Below are 26,055 nucleotides of genomic sequence, written 5' to 3' on the forward strand. Positions count from 1 at the left end.
CTTGGTTGGAAAGAAGAAGGTGAATGTCAATCCGTTTCATAAAATTGATTTACCCAACCATGAACAGAAAAAACAATATATTCTGAAGAAAAATATGTCTCATAAAATTTACAAAAATAAACAGATGTATATATTCGAAATATAAAATCAGTGCAAAATGTATATAGACAATATTGCAGTTCATAACATTCCAAGAGAAAACTCTTTCAGAAACTTTCAACAAGTGCTTCCGAATATATATCAGTATATTTCGTGCGTTATTTATAACTTGATGTTCCATCATACAAACAAGAATTTTTTTTATGAGATTGCTTAAATTTGAACACCACTCCCGAAGACTATACAGTACAGTACTGTAATACAAACAAAGAAACACTTCCCCTAATTTGTATAGCAATATGCTTTGATGTAATGCCCGCGTCTCATCTTTCGTCAGTATTTCGATCAAGTATCCAAAATGTATTTGCATTTTTCTGATATATTGAACATCTTTGTGTCAAGCCTTTTTCTTGTATTCATGTACCAAATTTAGATTTTTCAAACCCTGTAGATACGTTAGACGGTTGGAGAACCCTTATTTATGACAAAGGTTTTTGTTCGATTAACTTACACTAAATGAATTACATGAAGATTAATCTTGATACAAGAAACACTTAGCAGTCATACATTTTTAGACCACTTTTGACTATCTGGGTACCAACCAAATCTAAAGGGCACGTTCAAAATGTTTGTTCATTCCACTTGTTTATCAACCAGATATTGAAATATATTACTTGGACCCAATAGTATATACAAATTGAATTCAGAATAATGTTTTAAGCAAACTAATTGACAAAGATACCACGTAATGATGTTTTCATATATATGTATGTCTTTATATATATTTTTATGTTATGCAGGGTCCCCAAGTATAACAGTATTTTAACTACTGATGGGGCTACCCTGTTGAAATAAAACGAAATAAATAAATGAATGAATAAGATACCGCAAAGCTATCGAATGTGTCCTAGAATATTATTTATGAGTGAAGATATTCGAGGCGCCCTGGCCTTTCACAACACCGGTGACTTTTTATCTCACAAAATGAGAGTGTGATGTCTAATATTTTTGTGCAAAGCTGGTTAGAGGTGCTCATATAAATCGCGTTTACTGTCTTTTAAACCTTACGAAACATGGAAGCGTCCGGGTGTGGAAGAGGCCGGAGCAGTTGACTTGGATTTTTTTGTTTACAATGTCACATTGCAGTGTCTTGAACATCACACCCTGGACTGGTCGGTACCATGTAGTCAGAAACGGTTTCCTTGTTGCGTTCGGCGACAGTGTAGGTATCATCGTTGACCTCGATGCGAGGCAGGTCAACACCCTTGCAACTCATGCTTGTCACGAAACTCTGGTCGATGGTGTTTCCGTAAGAAAATGCCTCTGGTTCCTTTCCTGAGTTAAGTCCAGAATGTAATTGAGTGGTGTAAGTGCCTTGGTCTTGAGGAATGGCAGTCTTGCCTGCATCCATCTTCATGTAGCCGTCTGGTGTACGAGGAAACACATCGTCTTGAGGGGACTTGGTTGTTGATTGAGTGGTGGTGTTCTTCGAGGCATTTATGCTTGCGTTACGCTGGTTATCACTTATTTCCTTACCCTTGAGGTTCTCTATCGCATCATAGTTCTGCTGAAAACATGAAGATAACGGCAAATCAGAATTACGAATTGTGACATTCTTTTCTAATATTTTAGTTAAAACACATATTTATCATAATTACATCCTTCTTAACGATATTTTTCCGACTCACTGATTTTTCGACTACGATTGCAGTATAGATGGCTTGTTACATTTGTTTAATTTTGTTGTCATCCTTCTATTTTTGTTTTGTTTGGTGCATACAATCAAACTCATTTCAAATTTAAATAACTAAGCTAGAACCAGGAAAATTACATTATTCAAGTATATACATTGCAGAAAAGTTAAAAGAGAAATGTAGAACCTGTCAAAATCATAACTTCTCTTGCCGAAAGATTACTTACAGTTTCCGTGTCATCATCCTTCCTGAGAGAAGAGGACCCAATTCCTATCGCAAGGGCGCATGCAGGGGGTATGGGGAGAGCACGTTGAATACTCGACATGCCGTCTAAGTCCAAAGAATTCCATGCTTAAATTTAAAAGAAAGTAAAATATATATCGTTATTTGTTCTACATCAATTTTGAAAGTAGAAAATTGAGCGACCAAACTTTCCTCTAAAATGTGGGAAAAAGCTGCTAGAAATCAATTTAGAAAAGCATTTCGATGAGTTCTTAGTAGCCTCATATAGAACCGGAAATGAATTTTGATTTTAAGGAAGATGGCCTTTATCAGAAAGAACCGCTTACAGATTGAAAGGTAAAGACCAGTTTTGGAAACGCTCTTCTCTCAAAAAATGAAATGGAAGCTCTTATTACCAATCATGTGAAAGAATATGTTTCGACTAATACGTGACGATTTAAGTGTTGCCGGGAAACCGCCTACTAATTGATATATTTGGTAAATTATTATATCTATCCGGACTGGATAGATATAGGGTAGTCCCATATTCATCTTTCTGTGTACAGTGCTTGTAACTTTACCAAGACTGGACCAAATTTCTTATCATTTTGGTGATTCCAGACCCTTGCAGTACACACCAATACTTATATGCTAGATGATCAACCTTTTCTGATCGATTCCACAACGTTTCTTTTACAATGCAATTGCATGACCAGAACTGGTCTATAGCTTTAAGCAAATCATGTTTGATAATAAATAGTGAAAGTTGTTCTTACATCGTCTTTCTTGGGATATTAAGCGATACAAGCCGAAGAAGAGAAGGACTAACACAACGACTCCCAGACAACCGCCCAGTGTAACAACCAAGATGAAAAGCAGACCTAGAACAAATCATATAGAAAATAAAATCATTTCGAAAATGATGAAGAAAAGCAATTCTTGTAAATTGATTGCGAGATATGTATTTTCCAACTTTCTTAATGGCTATAGCAGGACAAAAGAGAAATGCATTTTTACTAGTATGAGATCAATGTAAATATTCGAGTTTGAAATAGTCTCATGTTCTCTCGTACAAATTACGGTTTACCATCACTACATCTTTTGTTATATTAGACGCACATATTATTGTGTGTATGTTTATGTGTGGTGTGGGTATGGGTGGATGGGTGTACGCGTCATTTTAAGGGCATGTCTAGCTAGGTTTGTCTCAAAGGGTTGTCCAAATTTCAACAAATCTCATCTTTGATTGATTGTCTGACAGGTTAGAATACATACTCCATCTTTCATCGGTGTTATCCAGGTACTCCACACGAGATGAAGCGCTGCACACGCCACGCCCACATACAACCAGCCAAAGCTGATGCTCTCTGGCGCCATTCCGGATGTACACCGTCTGACCCGGAAGTAAACACGTCTCATTCCTATTACGCAACCCTCCGACATGATACTCAGCATGGATGCAAAGGTCGCTTGTATCACTTTCAGTCGAAGAAATGTCGAGTCTTCCCGATTTCATCTCATATGTTGCACTTATACCTGATAAAGAAAGGGAATGTGTAAATAGATGCAATGAAAGATTTACCATATTTCAAGCAAGATTAACTCAGTATTTACAATCTTCCACTCGAGGAAATTCTTGTAATAATTGATCGCAATACTGTCATTGGCATTTTATTCTACACTTCGATTGAAACAGGAAGGATATCTAGGTTTCTATTTACATTACAATTCTCACTTTGGCATCATAACAGCAATGCCATATAAGGAAAATGCTTTGTGCTTCCCCCTAACGCGGCATTAGGAAATGACGCCTGGCACTTAGTATAATTTGAAAACTGGTTTTATTAAAAATAAATAAGATCACAGACTTACCAATATCATCCACAGTCCCCGCTGCAAGAAAAATAAAAACAGAACGAAACCTCCATAAATGCCTTTGTTTTACCAAAGTCTATACGCTTACACGACTGTTTTACTTATACTAGCCACAATTTAGTGGTGCCCTGATCTTTCAAACGGTTTTTAGCAATTACATGTTGGTACTAATGTCTCAGCAATGTAGGTGATTTATTCAATGGAAAGCGACGTTGGCTGACTGGGGCTAACATGACAAAACTTCTTGAACTACCGGATTTTAGAGTAACAACTAATTACGTGGTCAATGCTCGAGTATGTTTTACATAAATCATTGAAGTATTTACATAGCAGTTTTATATCTTGACCAATTTCTCGTCGTCCAACATTTCAGGGCCTGACAATATTATATTCTCTGTCTCCAATTGTGTTTCAGGCACTGTTTGGTATATCGTCATATTGCCTATGGCTTAAATCACAATTTAGTTAATAATGTAACAGGTCCACCCTCTAGCGACTTACGAGCAGTAGATGCAAAGATGTCAACATTTCCACTGCTCCCGATGTCATTTTCTGCGAGGAAGGTAATTCTGTAAATAGTATAGTTGTTAAGGCCATCGAGCGTGAACTGCTGATCCGTTACACCCTGCTCTTTGCGACACCTTTCCGTCTGAGTGACGTTGACACAATAAGAAACGACGAACGTCACCGGCAAGCCGCCATCTTGGCCCGGACTCCAGGAGAGAGTGAGAGACGTATCCGAGAAGCTGACAACTCGCAAGTTGTACGGAGGATCAGGATAACCTTTTGTGATAGAATTTGAACGAAATTTTGTTATCATGTAGCTTCTGAAATATATTCCACACTTCATTCTCTTGTAAAGAACGGTGGTTTGTCTCAGTCAATATTGTTGTAAATTTGCCAATGACAATGGTCTCTTCTTCGTGGAATGATCATTGATAAGAAATGCCAAAGTGCACTAAATCATTCAAATTGTTGCTTCTTAGATTTAGCAAGTGGCCTATCATTAACATACAGTAATAGGGTTTGGGACAAATTTAGTAAATAAACTGAAGGACAATCCTTGAAGTTTTTTGAAAAATGTCATGGCATTACAATTAGAATTCCATTCTTAAGAAGATCCAAAATCATAGATGTGCAATATCTTACAGTATCCAGTCAGCTGAATTACAAACGAATCTCTCCCTAGTGCATTGATGGCGGTACAAGTATAGTTTCCATAGACACCCCTGTGGACCTTCTCTGTAAACACCAATCTGCTTTCCAGTTCTGTCTCAGAGTGTCGTGTCACATTGGTAGCGATCGGTGATTGGTTAGGAGTGGACCACGTGATCATTGATGTCGTTGAAGGATTGGAGTCGACGATACACGATAGGACGGCTACGGTCCCTTCATCGGAATGAACGACGGACACCCGGCGATCAATGTGTGGGGGATCTGCATTTTTTAATTAAAAAGTATTCCAGTACTCCAAATGATTAATATCTACCTCTTGAATGTTTTTTCAAACAGATATATGGCGCAATACAAATGCTGTTGAGTCATCAAAATCATCATCATCAAATAAAAGGTTATGTCCCATGTAAAACATTATCAATTATTAATTTCGGAGGTTCTTAGAAGGTTATAGATTGTAAATTAGGTCCAAGGTTACTGTAACTTGTGAATATGTCATATTATGATTACTGATTACATCATTCCTACAAGAACTACACACGGACGTAGAAAAGGAGCTCACATTGTACCGAGATGTTTTTCGTTTTTATCTCTTTCGACTCCATGTGATTATCGGCTTCACATCGGTACACTCCAGCAAGATGACGCTGAATCTCCGGGAAGGACAATCTGGACATCCCTGTACCGTTCGCCAGGACTTCTCCAGGTAAGCCGCCCGAGAGAACTCTCCGCCAGGCGACGGTTGGTGATGGAAAACCATTCGACTGGCAGAGGATGGAGGCATCCTGCGAGCCTTCCTGCCAAGGTTCCGGTGGGGATTGTGTCAAGACGATGTCAGAAGGTGGATCTGCAGATTTGATGTTAAAGGGATGTTTGAAAAGGCTGAAATGTTGGTGGAAATGTTGATTTACAAGATATTCATTGCTTCATCATGTTCAGTCTACCCCACTACCACGTTCTGTTTTGAAATTGAATCGAATAGTCTCTTCAATAATTACACTTACATGCTACATCCAACGTTGTTCCCCCTTGGAGTCGAGGCTATCTAGAATAAGCTTGATATTTTCACAATGAGATAAAGTCACAGAGACAGTGTCAAACTGTTTGACGTTGGAATAGTCGATAAACCTACCTACATTCAAGCCTCATCTCATTTAGCCTACGTATGGACAAACCAAGCATGGTTACGGTTCACTTAGAACAAGACTGTGCACTAGTCTTTAATGTACCATTATGATATACGGCATTGGAAGGCAAACATGTTTTCTCTGCTAAACTTACACAGCACATTGGTAATGCAGACGTCAGAACATAAGTTTTGTCCATCAGGTGCCCTGCATGTCAGAGAGGACTCACTCCTACAGCAAATCGACGTCAGTCGCAGTCCGGTTGCTACCTCGGTGACATTTGGAATACTCTGCCTGCTGACGTTCACATAAATGTCAAAGTTCGGCACGCTTGCAAAGGGAGTTTCCAAAGAGTCTGTAAGATATATATTGGCGATCCGTGTGAGCTTACTAGGAGACTGGTCAGGTGTGAGGTACGAACATGAGAGATCCATGAAAGAACTGATACTTACTTCGCCGGGGCAATCTATGGTAGGGTGGTGGACAGAACATTCTGCAACAAGAGGAAAATGACAAGAGGTCTAAAAAAGGAATAAGCTGAATTCTTAGCTAGCACAAACAAAATTTTAGTCATGTCGATGTTTTGTTCTATTAAATATCATAATTTTATGAGGTAGAATCGGTTTTCATATTAGAAACATGCATGTTAAGAAACTAGCTGACATCATCCATGTTTCTTTTCTTTATTGTATTTTCGTGGTTGTTTGTATTGTACATGTATAATGATCTCACGCCTTCATTATTGCCAAAATTGGAAAGAAAAGAAAGACTCTTTGATCATTTTGGGAAACGCAAAGTTTTTATTCTATTTAACCCCCGCTCGCACACACACTCACAAAAAAAGAAAAATAGAAGGAGACAGGTTAGGGAAATATTTCATGATTTTCTTAACGGATGGGCGGGGGGGGGGGACATTTGTATTTCTTCAATGCAATGATTTCGGAAATATCACCTGTATCTCAAGCCCGGTATTAGTGCGAACAAATGCAGACAAGCGCTTTTTTCCTCTGGGGAAGAGAGGGGGAAGAACGGCTGTGCCTCCATAAGATTAAGCATATTAATCTCGATAGTTATTGACAATGCAATGAATTAACATTAACTCCAGTCTTTTTTTAAGATTTTGAAAAAGATTGTTTATAGAAGAATAGATGGTATTCAGAATATAAAAGTATTCTTCCAAGCATACAGTGTGAATTCAGAGGAGGAAGTAGCTCTACATATAATAATTGTTATAATACTTCAAAATAGTATTTAGCAAAGCTTAGGGAATCATGAACATACTCTAGTTTGTTTTTGTGATATAAATAAGGCATATGTTCGGTTGTGGTTTATCATATAAATTACACATATTAGTAAAAGGAAAGAGTAAAAGGAAATATGTTTACATTTATTAAGAGATTATTACAGAAAAGAACCTTCCAAGTGAGGAATAGGCAAACACTAACTTAAACATCCCTATTCAAGTGGATTACCACAAGGAAGTGCCCTCAGTCAAATTTTATTCAACATTATAATGCATGATATACCATTGGAAAAGGAAGTGAAAATAAAAATGGTATAATTACTGGGGAATTGCAATATCTCATGAAAAAGTAGTTTCAGTTCTGTTTACAAAAAATATTACAAACAAATGGAACTGAAACTTGAAAGAATACCCTTGCCTTCTGTCCAGAAGTACAAGTTCAGGATGTAGTTTTTTTAAAAAAAGAAGAAAAAAAAGAAAGATGTAAAATGAAATTGAATGTTTTGTAGAAAATAACTGGAAACATGGGAAAATGACTTTTTAAACTATGGCTGCTAAAGATCTGATCCGGCTTCATACTTAGTGAAGAATACGTTTAACTCGGTACAACATCAAGCTTTAACAATAACTGGTGTCCCTATTGTAACTTCATAACAAACATTGCTTTAAAAAAAGGAGAAGAACCTCTAGCCATAAGGTGAACAATGTTGACGAATAAATACTATTTTTTGGTGAAATCAGCCCCCAGTACCCAGTCCAAAATATACAAACAACTGTTGAAATTATGAATATCTTTAAAAATGGAATGGAAATAAGCCCTTTGGTCTTAGAATATTACATGCGAAAATGGTCGAGCAATCGGATAAGGTTGACGAAAATAACAAAATACCATGCCCACCATGGCATTACATACCACCCACTTTATCAACTGTATTACATAATATATCAGCGCGAATGACAACCCACACTATCAAAAAAGCCTAATCTCGATATGTAATAAAGACTAGGTATAAAACACCATTAAATATATACACAGACGGATCTAAAGATCCCAAGCGACGTTCCATCGATGAAAATGCATGAACAGAAAAGATTACACAATGGCACATCGTCATACAGGGCACAGCAGGCGGCCATTATTATGGCCTTAGATTGGATTGAAAACTTGAATATTTATGTTGGTATTATTCTTCTTTCAGATTCTCCAAGTGCAATTGATTGCCATAGAGTCTCAGAAAAAAGAAAATGTTGTGGTAGAAATACTGATAAATATAACACATCTTCAATATAGAGATAATTTATGAACATAAATTTAGAATGGATCCCATCTCACTGTGGACTAGTACTAATGGGAAATGAAGTAGTAGATTGTGTTGCAAAGAGAGCATTAAAGAAAAAACATATAAGTTAACAATGATTGCGATGTGTAAGAACTGAAATCAAAACTGAGTAAAAAAAAACAGTACGTACAATTTGGGAAGAAAGATGGAATATCGAACAAGGTTAACAGATACAGTGAAGAAATATTACAAAGATTAAGAATGGGTGTTTTTTTTAACTGAACCAATAAAAGGCAAACGTAGGTTTCTGTGGAACAGAAAACTGTGATTATTATAACATCACTGAAACAGAAGAACATTTTATATTTCATTGTTGAAAGAGCAATTCTCTTCTCAGATTTAGACACAACCACAATGGAAGAATCGAAAAGAATACTTTTCAAGTTTTCACAGAAGGCTCAATATGCCATTTTACTAGGTAGCTTCAAATACAATTTTGAATAAGAGGCCAGCTGGTACGTATGCCTACAAGTAAAGAAAAAAGGCCTCAGGAATTTGTTTTCGCTTCTTTGACAAAAAAATGCAACCGGAATGGTCTAACCAGATTAAACGGGATAAAACAGAACTACGAATTTGTAAACCATCGAGAGACTTTTAATAAATTGCAGTACTGGTGAATAAAATTTGTTAGTTTCAGTTTTTTTCATTGATAACGGAATTATCTTATATAATTGAAGATAAATCGTATGTATTCAGTACTGAATGAACGCCATAAAAACAAAACAAAACAAAACAATAACAACCCCAATCGTACCAGAACCCGCTTAATATACTGTTAGATTTGCACGTCGACATAATGGACTGCTATGTGACGTCCTTTTAAGGCACTGGCAGTGCCTTATAAGGACGTCACAATGCCTTAAAAGGAGTTCACACGTAGCAGTCCACTATGTCTACGTGCAAATCTAAAAGCTTCTAATAGCGCAGATTCACACTACGTCACGACGACGCCTGCATAATGATTTTATCGGGCTCTTACCAGTAACGTTGAGTTTCACCAGGGCCGATTGAGCATCCTCACTGGTCGAGACCAAACAGGTGTAATTCCCAACATCCGATGAAACCGTATCAAACACGATGAGTTTCATCCTACCCATGTCATTATCAGCCGATTTGACCAATTGGTGCCGAGCTGGATTTGCCGGCGTACATTGTGTGATGTCACAGGTGCCGATCTGACTGCTGTGTCCATTTTGACCGTCAAAAGACCAAGCAAATGATGACCCTTGTGAGTTGGTAGGAGAGAAGGAGCATGTCATCTCGGATTGCCCGCCGACGAAGGTGGTAACAGGTCCTCCACTCGTCACAACCAAAGCAACAGATCCTGTAAAGATATTCAGAAAATATTTCAAGTGTCAGAATTGTCATTTATTAAAGGTACTATGTCCCTTTTGCAGCCAACCTCAAATGCTGTAGAAGTTTGCAGGAATTATGAATATGTCATGTATGTCCTATCTGTGAAATTTAAACGTTAGCAGTGTCCTCATATTCAAATTATGCAAGGAAACCTGTTTACTTGCTAGACTTCACTGTCAGACACTATTGAGTGACTGACTGACTTTTTTCTTCTTTGGTAATAACATACATGAAAAGAGTTGTAAAGGGTACATGAGCATTTGTCTACATCAATAACCCACTTCTTGTGATGGCCAAGATTAAACTGATTGAATCTTTGCGCAGCATAAAACATATGACCATTCGGTACAATTGTCTGAAAATCAAGACTATTACTTTTGGGCTCTATAGCCCTAAAGTCAATTTGACAACTAATAGTCATTATTTTCCCACTTGAAGACATTTTCAAGCCCCACCTTTTTTAGGGAAGTTCTAAATTAGTATTATCTTTCAAATGCAGTTGGAATTTAACTTTTTCATTTTTTTGGCCTGCAAATGGGACATAGTACCTTTAATGGATATTTTTCTTTTTCCGATTGAAATTCCAAGAAAACATAATATAAACATTTGTGAGGGTTCTTACAGCCCTTTAGCTGTCGACCATTTATATCGTATGTCACTGTATGTTTGGATATTGAAATAAATCTTGAATTAAATTGAATTGATTTAATAGGCCTACCGTAACATCGACCAACACAAGATAATTTCGTTGGTGGTATTGTCATGATTGCGCAGATGCAAACAATATCTCCTTCGATATCAACAGGAAGTTGTTTTTTAGAACTGATCACCAGTATGATCAAGTGATTCTGTAAGGAGAGTTCTGGGCCCTGTTTCATAAAACTTGATTTCAATAACAAGTTACAAGCTACTGTTACAAGCTACTGAAATCATGGCATCTAATTGGCTGAGAGCTAATTTGTCATTGAAATTTAGCTGTTGTTATAGAGAACAAGTTTTATGAAACGGGCAACAGGACAGGGCAGTCAATTGTGTACTGCTGAGGTGACATTGTGTGTGGATTGGGTCTTTACAGACGTGTATCAATCAGATATGATTATTTATTAACTTCCACTGTTAGCTGGAATACAGGCGCACGCCACACCGCCTAGCCAAACATTGAACATCTCTGTTCCATTTAAAATAAAATTAAAAAATAAATGAACAGTTATAGAATACAGTTTACCATTATTAACACTTTCACGGCACCGACTTTAAATTAAGACAATATAAACCAATTTTTCCGACGAACTAAACAGATTACATACGAGAGGTACGCACCTCAATGGCGCATTGTATGCTCATCATAAAGACCGAATGTTTCAGTTTTAACATGAACTTGCATGGACATCGTTGAAATAAAACAACAGTGCGTTTCTTTGTATTCATTACTTTGGCCCAATAGTTTCGTTAATTTCAAAACAATACAAAGATAAACAGATTAAATGTTGACACTGACCTGTTATTATTAATAAACACGTCACCACACCAAGTAGACAATCCATTGTCATGAACATCTTCCACCCTTTCGAGTGCATGATATGATGATATATCATAATTATGGATTGCGACTTCCTCATTTACAGTGCTGAACATAAGTACGACGAATTAGGTTGAGTGTATTCAAGTGTCAATCCTGCAATGATTGATTTCAGTATCGTAGACCCGTTCCGAGGAGTGTGAGTGTGTGTGTGTGTGTGATGGGTGGGTGGTTGGGGGAGGGGGGGGGGGGGTGGTGATAGCAACCAAGCACCGGAATTTCTCGCGCAAACACACACACACATTGTGTGCGGGCAAGCACTGAATCCAATGACCGGGGTAATAGTATATTTGTAAAGCGCTTAGAGACATTTGTATTAAGCGCTATATACAAATTAAATATTATTATTATATTATTACATGTACGACTGGTTATGGATGTGAGATCTCGAGGAAAAAAAAATCGGACTCACTTTAGGACGTTCTATAACTATTTTTATTCTGTTACTGGCATTTAAAAAGAGAAGATTTCAATTTTAACATGACTGTTTCTATAAAAGGGTGTGTGTGTGTGTGGGGGGGGGGGGGGGGGGGGGGGGGGGGGGGGGTGGGGAAGGGGTTAGAACTGTTCAGACAACCTCCTCTTCCTGCCAGTGGGGAATACTTATACCCCTCGCACTCCCCATCTCATCCAGTGGCGTAATGAGCAAAAGCGGTTGATTTGTATTTATTATTGTTATTTTTTTTTGGGAGGGGGGGGGGGAGCGAAAAAAAAAAATCCGAATCAACACCGCTCTCAAATTTTAAGTGCGAGTGAAGTGTAAATTGGTGTGGGACCAGGGTGAAAGCCCCGGTTGTAGCTTAGCGGATTTGGGGCATTTAATTAGGGTCACATAAGTATCACCAAAGGCCCGTTCTCCTGGGGCCAGGTGGCAGAGCTAGAAGTTTTAAGCATTTAATTATGGTCAGATGAGCATATTTTGATACCTTATTTGTGAGACTGCCAGGTCACTAATTTGTGTGGGGTCCAGGGGCAGCGCTCCGAGTAGCTCACGGTTTTTAGGCATTAAATTACGGTCAGATAAGCATACAGGGGGCGGAGCCCCGCAAGCTCAGGGTGTTTAGGCATTTAAATAAGGTCAAATCACCATGTTTTGATACCTCATTTGTGACACTGACAGGTCACCATTCTTTCTATTTTTCTGTATTTCTATTTCTCTTTAACATAATTTTTCAAAAAGTGAGGGGCCGGGGGCTCGAGCCCCCCCTAGACCCTCCGTTCTGAGGGCCCTAACATGTAGGCTTCTAATAAGCATATCTTTTGCCTGACTTTACATTTTGGAGTTATTTTCCAACAAACGCATACAAAATTATATACCGAAAAATCATGTCATTTCAGCAACATTTATAGATCATTAGTATCAAATTAAAAATAAACATTTTTTTTTTTTTTTTTTTTGTGAGGGGGGAGGGGGGCAACTCCCCTCAAGCCCCCCTCCCGTATCAGTACGCCCATCATCCCTTTTGAGATTTGCGCTAATACACACAGATGACATTTAGCTGTTAGTACAGTTCAGTGAATAGATGGTCTGGTTTCGATGGGGCTTTTCGAAAATCTGCTTTTGTTTCTTTGCTTTGCTTTCACTCGATAAACACAATGAATCTTGATAGCCAATTTCGTAAGTTATTTACAAGCAATAACAATTGAGTGAAACTTTCCTTTGGCTAATGCCGAGGTAACATGATAACAACAGCATATAATCATTATCATTGATACTATTACCATCATTACCATTATTATAATTATTATCAACATTGTCAGGGTTTCCTTTCGCATTGCATAGTCATTGTATGCTTACCAAATTATAGACAAGGTACTCTTCTACACTGTTTCATTAAATCATTATTATTATTCTCTACTATCATGATGATGTCGAGTTTTGCGCTTTGGGTTTATACATTTCTGGGTTGACAATCCCGTTGTAGGTTTCCATTTTCATACATTAACCTGATTAAATTCTTGTTATCATGCGAGGAGCAGATTGATGCAGAGAATATTTCTTTTCGGTTTGTGATACTGAAACTTGCATTCTAGAACACCCGATAACTATAAACTAAGATTTAACACTTTTATATTACTATATTTTTCAAAAAATAATATCCGGGGGGAATCCTAATTATCATTTTTCATGATTATAGTTTTCTTTCACTATAACAATTATGCATCATATTAGCAAACAATTTCGCCGTTAGAGAAGCGACCGCAATTATCCATATCGCTTTCGTGAGAAAAAAGAAACTAATTATGACTATTACAGTTTCCTGTTTTGAAAAATTTGTTGTTTTTATTTCCTGTAATAGAGGAAGAGGTAATACTTGACATTGACAATAGTTACATAGCCGAGAAGTAATGGTAGTTATGTCAAGCTTTTCTCAAGTTTTGAGGGACAGATTTGGGTATTTACAGAAGCCATGAAAAAAAGAAATTTGGAATTAATAGGATCTTTGTGGAAAAGTATTTCAAGATTGATGTCTGGCAAAACAGATTTTGTTTTCCTTCTTCGATTGTATAGCTTTCTTACCCTTCGTAAGTCAAAAAGTAAAAATGTCTCCTGAAAAGATTGCGCTTCAAATATCCCTATATTCGTTACACATAGCTAAAAAGTTTGGAACACATACCACCACGTGTATGTGTGGCCTACTCATATCTATTTCCAGTGCATGTGACTTTTTAAAAATCAATTTCATTATATTTTAACTAAATTCAAAGCCTCATAGTACACGTGCATTTCAGAGCACTACATAATCAACATTCATAACTGCTTCCGCAGACAGCTTCTCTCACGATAAAATCGCATAACCAGAAATCAATCAAAATGCAGACCCAATTTCAACATTACAATGAGGTGCGGTCCTCAAATTGGGTATATATGCTTTTCTCTCGTTCAACATTTTCATATTAAAAGCATTTGGATTAGAGCGTGTTTCTTTCCACTCTACCCCACAGTTTATAAACTACTTTCTTTTTCAACCTCTCTTTTTCCATTAGTTCGTAATACCATATTTAGAAGAGGAGGTATATGGGGTAAACAACATTTTCTTCATATTTGTAATATGTACCTGTAACTTCATGACTGATTATTTCATGCACAGGATATAAAATGTAAGTATATTTCACTTTCGTGAATTGAGCCATCAAGATAATTGGTAATTTATTTTATTAATGTATTTTCACTGAAAACACACACACATGCACACTCGCACATTTACAATTTTGTCCATGAACTGTGGAGCATCTATTCAATGAAACTTTATTGAACTTCTATGAAAGATGTATAAATCTATTGAAACAAGTTAATAGAAAACTTTATTTGTAATGGTTAGACCCCCCCTTTTATCACGTTTTATCGGTACTGCACATTTACAATATATGGTAGATAAGAAGTCGGATATTGGTGTTAAGGTAGAGACACATGCTCAAAGAGCTTTCAAATGATTCCAAATGCAATCTTGATGATATTTTAGTAAAAAGTAATATTTTCGTTAATCAACATTAGTTTTCCAAGTCTAGACTATTTTTGAATATTCTTTCAAATCCATTTCTTCGACTTGTTTCTAGAAAATTCTCATGACCATGTATTTTGTTATCAAATGATAAGAAAATAGTCTGACATGCCCTGAGATTTAAAAAAAAAAGGTGCTGCATCCCCCATCTCCAAACCAAGCATCCGGCGCTTATTTAAATCAAAAGAGGCAATAATACAACTTGTTTCATATCAGCAGAATTTTATATTTATTATCAAATATGTGTGTCAAAAGGTGAATGTGATTTAAGGAATATAGGTAAAAACATTATGCAACAGTCATGCCCCACTATATAATTTAATTTTAAAGTGTTTTAATTAGTAAAGATAATACACGAACATTATTGATATTTAATTATAATAAAAGATAAATCAATTTTGATTGATTTTATTTGAACTGTTTTGAATGCATCCATTGCTTCCTGCATCATCCCCTCAATCCATTATCATGAACATGGTTCTACATGTGAAACAATTTTCCAAATACACATATGTATGCAATAAACGAATACTCATAAAGCACAATGAACGAATTAGCTACACATTTTTGAGCGTTGTATCATTTACCGAAATCTAAACAATGAACGTTTTCTGATTTAAATTATATAATAATGATATGAATATTCACAAACAGAATTTTAGGGCCTTTAAGCTTTCACGTCAGAATAAATACCGACTAGGATTCTACCCATTTTCTACTGTATTATTGGTCACTACAATTCTGAGCTGCTGTCGTATTTAGCTTGTCCTCCTTCAAGAAAGCTTAAAATCCCCATTAAATTAGGTGTCATAATTACATGACTGATCGGTTCCTCGACCATAGGAAGGAAAGGGGGCTTTTTATCAATTTCACTTCATTTTTCGCTCTTTGCATGATAAATTAAATGTGTATATTAGTGTGATGAGAGGGTATAGAACCTATACTGTTTAGTATGAAGATAAAGATTGGGACTAAATACATGTACGAGAGCATGTGGTTAACTGTTAGAGGAGGAGGATATAGAATAGGCAGCCGATCGAATCGTTGTCAAAAGAGGGCGAAAAATATTAAGAATACTATCTACCATTGAGTTGAGTACATCAGGAAACTTGTAGATGTGTCGTGGTCTAGTGGATAAGTAACCGGACGGTTCGTGTTCCCCCGCGGCACTAATGTCCTTCGGAAAGTCATTTTCATATTATTTCTAAACTCGACCCAGGTGAGGTGAGGTAAATGGGTGTCTGTTAAAGATTAACTCCTTGAAAATGTTAGAGCTCCATAATGGCAGCCATGCTGAAGCCAGGATAATAATTGTAAAACGTCAGGAGTATGAAGGTTGACAGACACGAGTGCTAAACGGGAACCCATTAAAATCATTATCATTTTCATTATTATGATCTATATTATTACTACTATTATCATTATCATTGGTATTATCATAATCATCAACATTATCATTATAAGTCTTTGACAAGAATACAAGTAAAACATGACACATGCTGAGCAGTCGAATCAGTGGCGTAGCATGAGTATACTCATTAAGGGGGCACTGGCACGACGAGGGGGGGGGGGGGGGGTGCCTTTGGTCCAACTCTGAAAATGAAACGCGAATTTACAAGGCTAGTGGGAAAGGTGGAAGGTTGTGCAGACGTCTCCTTTTTTACTCTTTTTTCCTTCTCCCATTTCCTTTCTCTCTGCTCTCGAATCTATCTTTATAAATTTTTAACCACTCGATTTGGGGAGGGGTTGGGTTGGAAGGGGGAGGGGGGCTCCAACACCCCTGTAGCTACGCATACGAGTCGAATGTATCCAACGATCCAAAGTCCAAACGTAATTCTGGTATGGAGTTGAGTTCACCATGGAATCATTCAACAATCTGACAGGAATTAGTGAACAGCAAACGCGAAAAGTAATGCATTTGATGCGTGGTGTCTCTAATAATACAGTTTAATATTCAATTGCTTTCCACCTCGAACACAAGGAAACATGATGAACCCATATTTATAAACTACATGCACAGATCCAAAGTCCAAAATATATTTCGGAAGCGTCTGCTAGTTTCTATTGTCCCCGAATAAAATCATTCTAAAGAAATATTGTTTCGGTCTCTATTCTTTGTGGTGCTTTTCATATTTTGTTACGACCTTGAGCTTTTTTAGTATGTCTTTGGAACACTCAACGTGAAGGCAGTGCATGCATGCCGAACGGTTTCTAAAGTGAGGTGGGGGGGGGGGGGGGGGTCTGTGCTCATCTGTTTGTGATTATCAATTACTTGATGTGTATCTATTGCTTGTCGCGGCACCCGGGGTGTACATCGCTGCTCTATACAATCGTACCAACATACACACGCATACACACGCATTCACACGAACACCCACCCACACAAATAATATTATTTACATGGTTTCACCACAAATGAATTTGAAATTACATAACAAATTGAGAAACTGTCACAATTAGGTATTTGTATGTCTTCATGCTGCGGGGATAACACATTAATTCAATTGGAATCAACCAAGTGTTGTTTAATGGTCCATTAATTCTCACAAAGGAGAAAAAAACGATCAGGAAGCACCAAGTTCAGACAACACGGCGCTGAAAAGACAAAGAACGATGTTAGTCTTTAATCAACTTTTTTTTACCAATCACAAATAATCACACGAATTGAAAATTCAACATAAATCTATAAACTGTTTACAGGAACCATCTCTTTATTGGAAAACATAAGTAATATTGTTACAACAAAAGCGCGTAACTGTTCCGATGATATTATTTTAATTAAAAAATGGAGAAAAAAACCTTGAAGTAAAACAGAACACAATGCTCCAAAAATAGAATCTGGGAAAACCTATATTGTTTTGCGGGGGCAGCATTACGGTACAAACCAAACCAAAATTTGCCATTGACATTACTCCACCCTAGCTGTGAACTGAAGGTAAGGTCTGGTTTAAAAGAAAAGAGGTGAGTGCTATCTTATCTAGATAAATGAAATATAGAGCCCATTATATATTTATGTTTTAAGAAGCTTACATATATTTGCAATATATGTAGATTTTAAGCAAAATTACGCAAATTATTAGGGACTCGACGGAAGGGCAGCTGCATTTTGTTTATTACAACAACCGGAAATTGTTGTAATAAATTAGACAAAGTTACAGGTAAAACAAAATACAACTCTCGTGTAAATTGCGTTTCATATCTTACCAATTGTAATAGAGAATGGAAAGTTGTAGTATCATTTTGATTGATGTTAACTTTTGGTCTGGTCAACGTCCTGGTACGATCCTTCCTTATTAAATTTAATAATTTGACTGAAGTTTTGTTCCCAGCTTCTTTCCTTTCCTTTTGTCTCTATAATGACTCTCCATTATGATATTTTATTGAAATGTATTAGTGAATAATTGTACATTATACGTTAATATGTGCGTGTGTGTGCGTGTGTGTGTTCGTGTGTGTGAATTTGATGTAGAGGTGTGTTGGTCTAGAAAGTCAAGGAAGAGTGTAAAAAATTACAGTTATGAACGTTATACAAGAACCCATTATTATAATTATTATTATTAATATTATCATCCTTATTTCATTATCATCATTATTGTCATGATTATCAAAACCATCAATAATAATAATAATAATAATAATAATACATTTATAGAGCGCAGAAACTTTTTAACATTAATTATATATTCTACTGCGCTACAGGAGCTCCTGATATGCTTAGATTTACGGTTAATTAAAAAGATGTGTTTTCAGTTTCGATTTAAAGATATTTACAGATAGTGATTTCCTGACTTTAAATGGCAAGTTGTTCCAGAGTTTTGGGGCTGCACAAGCAAATGCTCGATCACCTAGCGTTATTTTTGTTTTGATAGATGGGATCTGCATCATCAAAGTACCTCGGGAACTGCGCAAGTTGCGATTGTGTTGATTAGATTTGAAATTCAACAGTTCTTTGATATAAGTAGGAGCTTGACCAAGCAGTGCTTTATATACTATCAGCAAGATTTTGAATGTTATTTTCTGGCGTACTGGTAACCAATGTAGATTCCTTAAAATTGGGGTGATCCGTGTGAATTTGGAACAACCACAGATCAGCCTTGCACAGGTGTTTTGAACCCATTGTAACCTCGCTATTTGAGAGTCAGGGATCCCATACAGTAGGCCATTACAATAGTCCAACTTATTGGTGATTCATGCATGAACAATGTCTTTCGTAATGTCCTTATCTAAATATTTACGAATACGTCTGATATTATAGATCATGTAGTATCATTGTTATTGTAATAATTATTATTACTTTTGTCGTTATTATCAATATTACTATTGTAATTATTATTATTGTTATCATTTATATCCATTGTTACTATTTCATGTATTATCATAGAAAGATTCAATTTAAATAGTTATTTCAATGTTTTAATAAATGGTATATACAAATAACAAAGCAAACGTGATTATGTAGTGTTTATAGTTGGAAACCAATTCATGATCATATTTTTGTTTGATTTTTGTAATGAATAATACGTATAATATCTACATTATAGTAATTGAAATATATTTTATAATTCTTTTTGAGCTTTTAAAAATTAATTTAAGGAAAAAAAGAACAATAACCACATATTAAAGGTACTATGTCCCATTTGCAGGCCAAAAAAATGAAAAAGTTAAATTCCAACTGCATTTGAAAGATAATACTAATTTAGAACTTCCCTAAAAAAAGGTGGGGCTTGAAGATGTCTTCAAGTGGGAAAATAACGACTATTAGTTGTCAAATCGACTTTAGGGCTATAGAGCCCAAAAGTAATAGTCTTGATTTTCAGACAATTGTACCGAATGGTCATACGTTTTATGCTGCGCAAAGATCAATCAGTTTAATCTTGGCCATCACAAGAAGTGGGTTATTGATGTAGACAAATGCTCATCTACCCTTTACAACTCTTTTCATGTATGTTTTTACCAAAGAAGAAAAAAGTCAGTCAGTCACTCAAATGTGTCTGACAGTGAAGTTTAGCAAGTAAACGGGTTTCCTTGCATAATTTGAATATGAGGACACTGCTAACGTTTAAATTTCACATATAGGACAAGTCATATTCATAATTCCTGCAAAGTTCTACAGCATTTGAGGTTGGCTGCAAAAGGGACATAGTACCTTTAAGACCAATGTTATGTATGATATTCAACATGATGCATGAATTGTAAAATCATTTTGAGCCTTATTCTTTTCTTTTAAATTCTTGAGCATTATTCTTCATGTCAGAATGTAATGTAGGTTTGACAAACAGACGAAATAACGAAATTACAAGAAATCCTTTTATTACAGTCCCCGTTTTAGACCCAACTCGAACTTTCAGAGAGATATACAGGGAAAAGACATTTTAATATGGAGCGGTTTCACAAATGAGATACAACTGACATTTTCAGACGAGATACAATGATGAGAAGCTTCTGTTGTGAACTACCATTTTGAATGAAGTGAAGACATTTTTGGTTGAGTTCTGGTGATGGGATTGTATTGTGAACTAGAAACAATAGAAAAGGGTTGTAACGGAGCACATAAGACTTGGTGACTTGATGTTTGTTTCAGGTTTTGGAACCGTCAAATTGATAATATATAAACTAAATTGGTCTTGCTTTGCTCAAAATCATATGCAATCGCACACAAATCGGTGGCATGAAAGTTTGTTCCAGGCATTTCAGCTATTTCTTTTCACAGTTTACGCACAAGGGCACTTTAAGACGGTATCAGGACAATTAACCACCAGGACAATTTCCTCCAGAAAACTATCCCCCAAAGGACAATAACCCCTAGAAAAATTACCCCTAGGACAATTTCCCCCCTTCCCAAAATTATCCCTGTTCATTAAAGGCGAAGTCCAGCCTGAAAAGAAAATTGGTTTTAATAAAAGCAAATTTTGTTGTTTTGTTTGTTTTGGGAGGGAGAGGGGGGGGGGGGGGGGCTTATTGTCCCAAGGCAGTGGTTGTTATTGGGGTTGATTTTCCAGGGGGTAAGTCTTTCACTTTTTTTAGAAATTGGTTTAAACCCCTACATTGCATTACTACACAATTAATACATATATACATCAAGGATGATCTTCAACAGTTTCTCTTTACAGAGTCCATTTTACTGCTTCAGCACCATATTCAAATTGTGTATGATTGTCTGAAGATTTATTTGCGAGCGGTCGATGTGAGCAAGCAAAAATTGTAAGATTAAGATTGATCTTTGTTGGGAGGGGGGGGGGGTGGAGTTTGAAATGAAGTAATTTTCAGAATGGCAGACAAAGATGGTTTTATTTTTCTTCTTTTCGATTAAGATGATATTTATTTTAAAAATAAAATCATGATTTGAACATAAGGAATATAAGGTAAGTCAGAAGGTATAGCTTTTGCCGGAGAATCTCGATAGCACTTAGCTACTCTGCATCACTAATCATGTCAGTCGGTCCTGACATCTCTCTTCCCTTTCCATAAAAAATATCTCTTCCTATTCTATAAAGTTCTGTCCACAGCTGACAGTCCGTGATGAAAATTTAATTACTATTTGCTATCTAGTGATTTTAAATACTCTACCGTCTCCATCAACTCTAAAGTTAGATTTACTCGACATATGGACCAATGGGTTATTAACTAGGCCGTGTCGAGTAATTTTGAGGTAGGTGTAATTGTCGTCGGTGGTCGTTGTCCTTAATTTTCGGAAACCTACGCAAATCAAATTCTAGAGAACAGTTAAAATGTAAAACCAAACGATTTCGTCAGAGTCCAGTTCCCTACTTATAATTGACTTGCTAAATTCACAGTAGTGATCATGCACTTTATATACATTGGTATAACATGTAAACTTATCCCCATAGTGATGAGGTTGAGGAGCTGTAGAGTTAACATATTTTGTGTGAAATAATATACAACTTTTTGTTACCATGACAGTTGTACAACCATGATAATTGATCGTTTAAATTAAAATATAATAAACTAAATCAAGATTACCATGGTTAATTTTTTATTGATTGAAAACATACTTACCACATATTATTATTACCAGAAAAAAACCTCAAAATCGCCATAGTTAATGTCTTTCACTTTATTTTATACCTACCTATCAATTTACAAATATTCGTATCCATAACTCGCCAATGAAAATGGAAAATGTACTTATAATTTACGGATCTACAACCAGTATATATTTTCCCTCCCTACCTCTCTTCTAAATTTCCCTTCAGCCCTTTTTGCCTTCTTCTCTCTTATTTCGAACGATCTTTTCATATATGTCATGTATGATTGGGGAATAGATTTAAGCAACTGTTACCTGTTTAGCGAATGTTATTAATTTGTATATATAGGTGTACATATATTTATTTAGAAAATTCATTCACTGTGTGATACGTTGGTTAATACGTTGATTTGCTGGTTAATTTTACTGTAGTTCATTTATATTAATTATTATTTATGTTTTTATGTACAAAATCCTGCGATTCAGCCAACCGGCTGCAAATGAATTTTTAATAAAACCATTACCTTCTACCATTACCATTAGGGGCGTATGAGTCCTAGTGGTAATTTTAAAGGGGTAATTGTCCTCTAGTTGGGAGGGGGGAATGATCCTGATGCGGCCCCTTTTCACTTTTGATAATTGTCCCTAATAAAGTCTGGTATGTGTCCCGTTTCCTTTGACAAATGCCTCTTTTCCATTCTCAGTAGTGCCCTTTTTTATCTCTGGTGTGCGCGTTTCTTCTTGTGCAAGAAGTGCTCCGGTTTCACCTCTGATAATTGCCCGTTTTACTTCTCTTCTTCTTCTTCTAATAAGGGTCCTTTTTTCCTCTGATAAGTGCCCACTTCTCCTTCTTTTTAATAAGTGCCCCTAGTTAATAGCGACTAAAAGCAACCTTTTTTCCTCTCCAAAAATCGCCTGATTTATAATTGATATAACTATGTTACTGATTAAAAGTCTCTCATAATCAGATTCTACTTAAAGCTTTGGTTTTTCCTCTTAAAAAGATGTTATTTTTCGCACTGCAACCTCACAATCTTACGAAATTACGAATATTCAGATGATGCTCAAGCAGTTTCTTGGACCATGTAAAGAGAGAATCAAGTATTAAAATCACCCCTGGTAACGTATCACAATAAAGTGGTATACCAACGTATAGAAATTGTATAATTTGGGTTTTAGGTTTCCCTTTAGGGTGCCCCTTTTTCTGAGAAAGTGCCCCCTAGTTTGGAAGATGCTCCACTAGGGGGGGGGGGGGGGGGCATCACACAGAAAAAATGAATTCGGAATTAGATTTCTGTACCTGTAAACACTATAGTTGTATATCCTTTCAAAACTTAATTAACCCTTTCTCTTGAAATCAAATGGATGACAAAATATCAGAATCAGATTTTCTGTAACCGTTAAATTCATAATTTTGTAGAATTTCGTTATTCTAGATAATTTCGTTTTGAATTATACACTGACATTGAGCTCGTAGGTCACTCTGGCGGCCGCATTGGATTTGTATAAAATGATGGCCAAAAGAGGGACTCACGGCATCTTGACAAATAGATGGGATAACATTATAATGTGATACCTTTATACCTGTAAACCTCACAACTATAGAAATCTTATCATTTCATAATACAACAATGTCAAATTGCGGTCATTTTGAATTTACAGAAATGGCGACCTAGTGGGCGCCCTCCATGACATTGAATCGATGAAATAATATCAAAATCGGGTTCTTTATACCTTTAATAATTTCTTTAGTCTAGCTCCTTTCGTACAAGTTTTAATTTTATTTCAAGCTCATATGGAGGCCATTTTGGATGTGACCATAATGGCATAATGGCGGCCTCAAGAGCTGGCCGTCCTTCTTGGCGTCCGCAAAAATCATAATAGTGTACAATGGTCGACATTTGGGCAAAATTTGATTCTTTAAAAAGAATCTGAACCAAAATACCTCCACTACTACTACTAGAACTACAACAACGACTAGAACTACTACTATTACAACTGCTACTTATGATAATAACAATGGTAATAATGATGTTGGTAATAATACCCATGATGATAATATTGATACTACTACTACTACAACAACTACTACTACTACTACTACTTTTACTACTTCTACTACTAATAATAATATAAATAACAGTGAAAATGAAATTATGGATGAATTCTTTAACTGAATTGATGACATTCTTTTCGGCCAATGTTCGGCCAATAAACATTTTGCCCGTTATGCTACTGTTCAGATATCTGATAATATATTGTCTATATTCCACAGGAATTGCACAATGAAAGTCGGCATTATCACCTGCATGACCTGTATGTTCGCAGTTTCTTCGACGGTGGGAGGGCCAATCAAAAGCCTAGCCTTTCGGTCAGGTATATTGATTTTGTTATTTTGCAAAATATGTGTAGGATAGTAACGTCACCATTGCTGGTAGGAGCCTGAGTAAATATGTATGACTTCAAGCCAACTCTCGCTCTCTCTCTCTCTCTCTCGGTATATAATTATATGTACTTTTATCTTTCTCTCTATCGCTTTCCCTCTCTCTCTCTCTCTCTCTCTCTCTCACTCTGTCTCTCACTCTCGCATTCTCTGTCCCTTTACACAAAACCACACACGCACACACGCATACCGTCCACACATACAATAACACTTTAGCCTCAAGAATGTTTGGAACAAGGAAAGACAGTAACGTATCTAGATCCAAGAAGGGGGAAGGGGCACATCACTTGCTCCTGTTTCATCGGTATCATATTTGTCTTGAGCGCCCCCAACTCTGTTTGGGCCAACTCTCGTAAAATGCGTGTATACGTTAGAAGGGGTTGGTAGACAGTGCAGTAGGTCACAACTCGCTGGCAACAGAATTGGTGGAAATACCATTAAATGGGTGTACAAGTCTCGCACCCAGCAAACCCGTGGTACCGTCAAGATATTACCCTATAGTCTCTCTGAGAGTCTTTGGGTGAAGGAAATGAACGATAGTTCAGGGCGATTGGTAGCAACTGCAGAGCATTACATAAGGCCTACTGGTCATAAAACTGAAGGCTTATCCTTGTGATTGACAACACAACACCTGTTATTGGGTAAACACCCGAATTGTGTCGAATCACACTGGGAGCTCACTACTTAGCATCTTTAAAGGCACCTTCCATATATATATATATATATATATATATACAGAATTATGTCAAAATGTTACTGCCACTGGAGGTATTGCAATGAGAAAATACAAATAACATGATAGACTTTTAAAGATAAACTTACCATCATATGTGTTCTCTCTTGCCTTTGGGTGTAGTAACCTTTGGGTTTTCATTCATTATTCGAGATAAACATCTAATGCTCCTTACGCGTGTGAAATGGTACAGCGGACAAGCGAGCAGAAAGAACTTATCGATAAATATCATGAGAAAAGAAGTTAGTAGGCTGTTTAAAATAATTAAAGGTTATCATATGAATTGAAACGAGGTTCTGTGAAAGCCTAGATATATTGCATTACTTTAAACAATGAAGTGATCTTTATGTTATGGCAAACTGTATAGATGACTAGAGAGTAGGGTATTTTCTTCTTTTATTTTGTATTCTATAGAGCCTATCATGCATATTGCGAGGTATAAACGACCGAGTTGAATGGCACAAATCGGCGATTTGGAAAAAGTAGCTGTGGGCAGGAAAGATGCTACGCATACCAACTTGCAGCCTTTACAAAAATGTATGAAAACAAAAAACAGAAAAACATAGAAAATAAAAAACATGATAGACCACTGCAGTTTACTGCAGCAAATTTTGATCTAGCGTCGATGTATAAAATCGTATAATAGAAGTGACATTAGATCTATATGATATTTTTCTTCA

The 26,055-nt window shown here is 36.4% G+C and overlaps 1 protein-coding gene across 2 annotated transcripts; it reads right to left on the reverse strand.

Annotated features, from left to right (window-relative positions):
* Positions 1-901: 901 nt before the first annotated feature.
* LOC100888723 lies at positions 902-11,793 on the reverse strand. Of its 2 annotated transcripts, none has more exons than XM_003728240.3 (11): positions 11,631-11,793; positions 9,756-10,100; positions 6,348-6,686; positions 5,629-5,913; positions 5,040-5,327; positions 4,392-4,673; positions 3,888-3,908; positions 3,291-3,551; positions 2,792-2,896; positions 2,020-2,144; positions 902-1,663 (listed from the first exon to the last, which is right to left on the reverse strand). In XM_003728240.3, the coding sequence occupies exons 1-11, from the start codon at positions 11,749-11,751 to the stop codon at positions 1,235-1,237; spliced, it is 2,601 nt and encodes an 866-aa protein (XP_003728288.2). In that variant the 5' UTR covers positions 11,752-11,793; the 3' UTR covers positions 902-1,234. The 2 variants fall into 2 exon arrangements, with proteins under 2 accessions (XP_003728288.2, XP_030850283.1); XM_030994423.1 differs by having other exon boundaries at positions 902-1,666.
* Positions 11,794-26,055: the final 14,262 nt, after the last annotated feature.

The sequence above is a fragment of the Strongylocentrotus purpuratus genome, unplaced genomic scaffold (assembly GCF_000002235.5).
Source record: "Strongylocentrotus purpuratus isolate Spur 01 unplaced genomic scaffold, Spur_5.0 spur5_scaffold_21, whole genome shotgun sequence".
Taxonomy (NCBI): domain Eukaryota; kingdom Metazoa; phylum Echinodermata; class Echinoidea; order Camarodonta; family Strongylocentrotidae; genus Strongylocentrotus; species Strongylocentrotus purpuratus.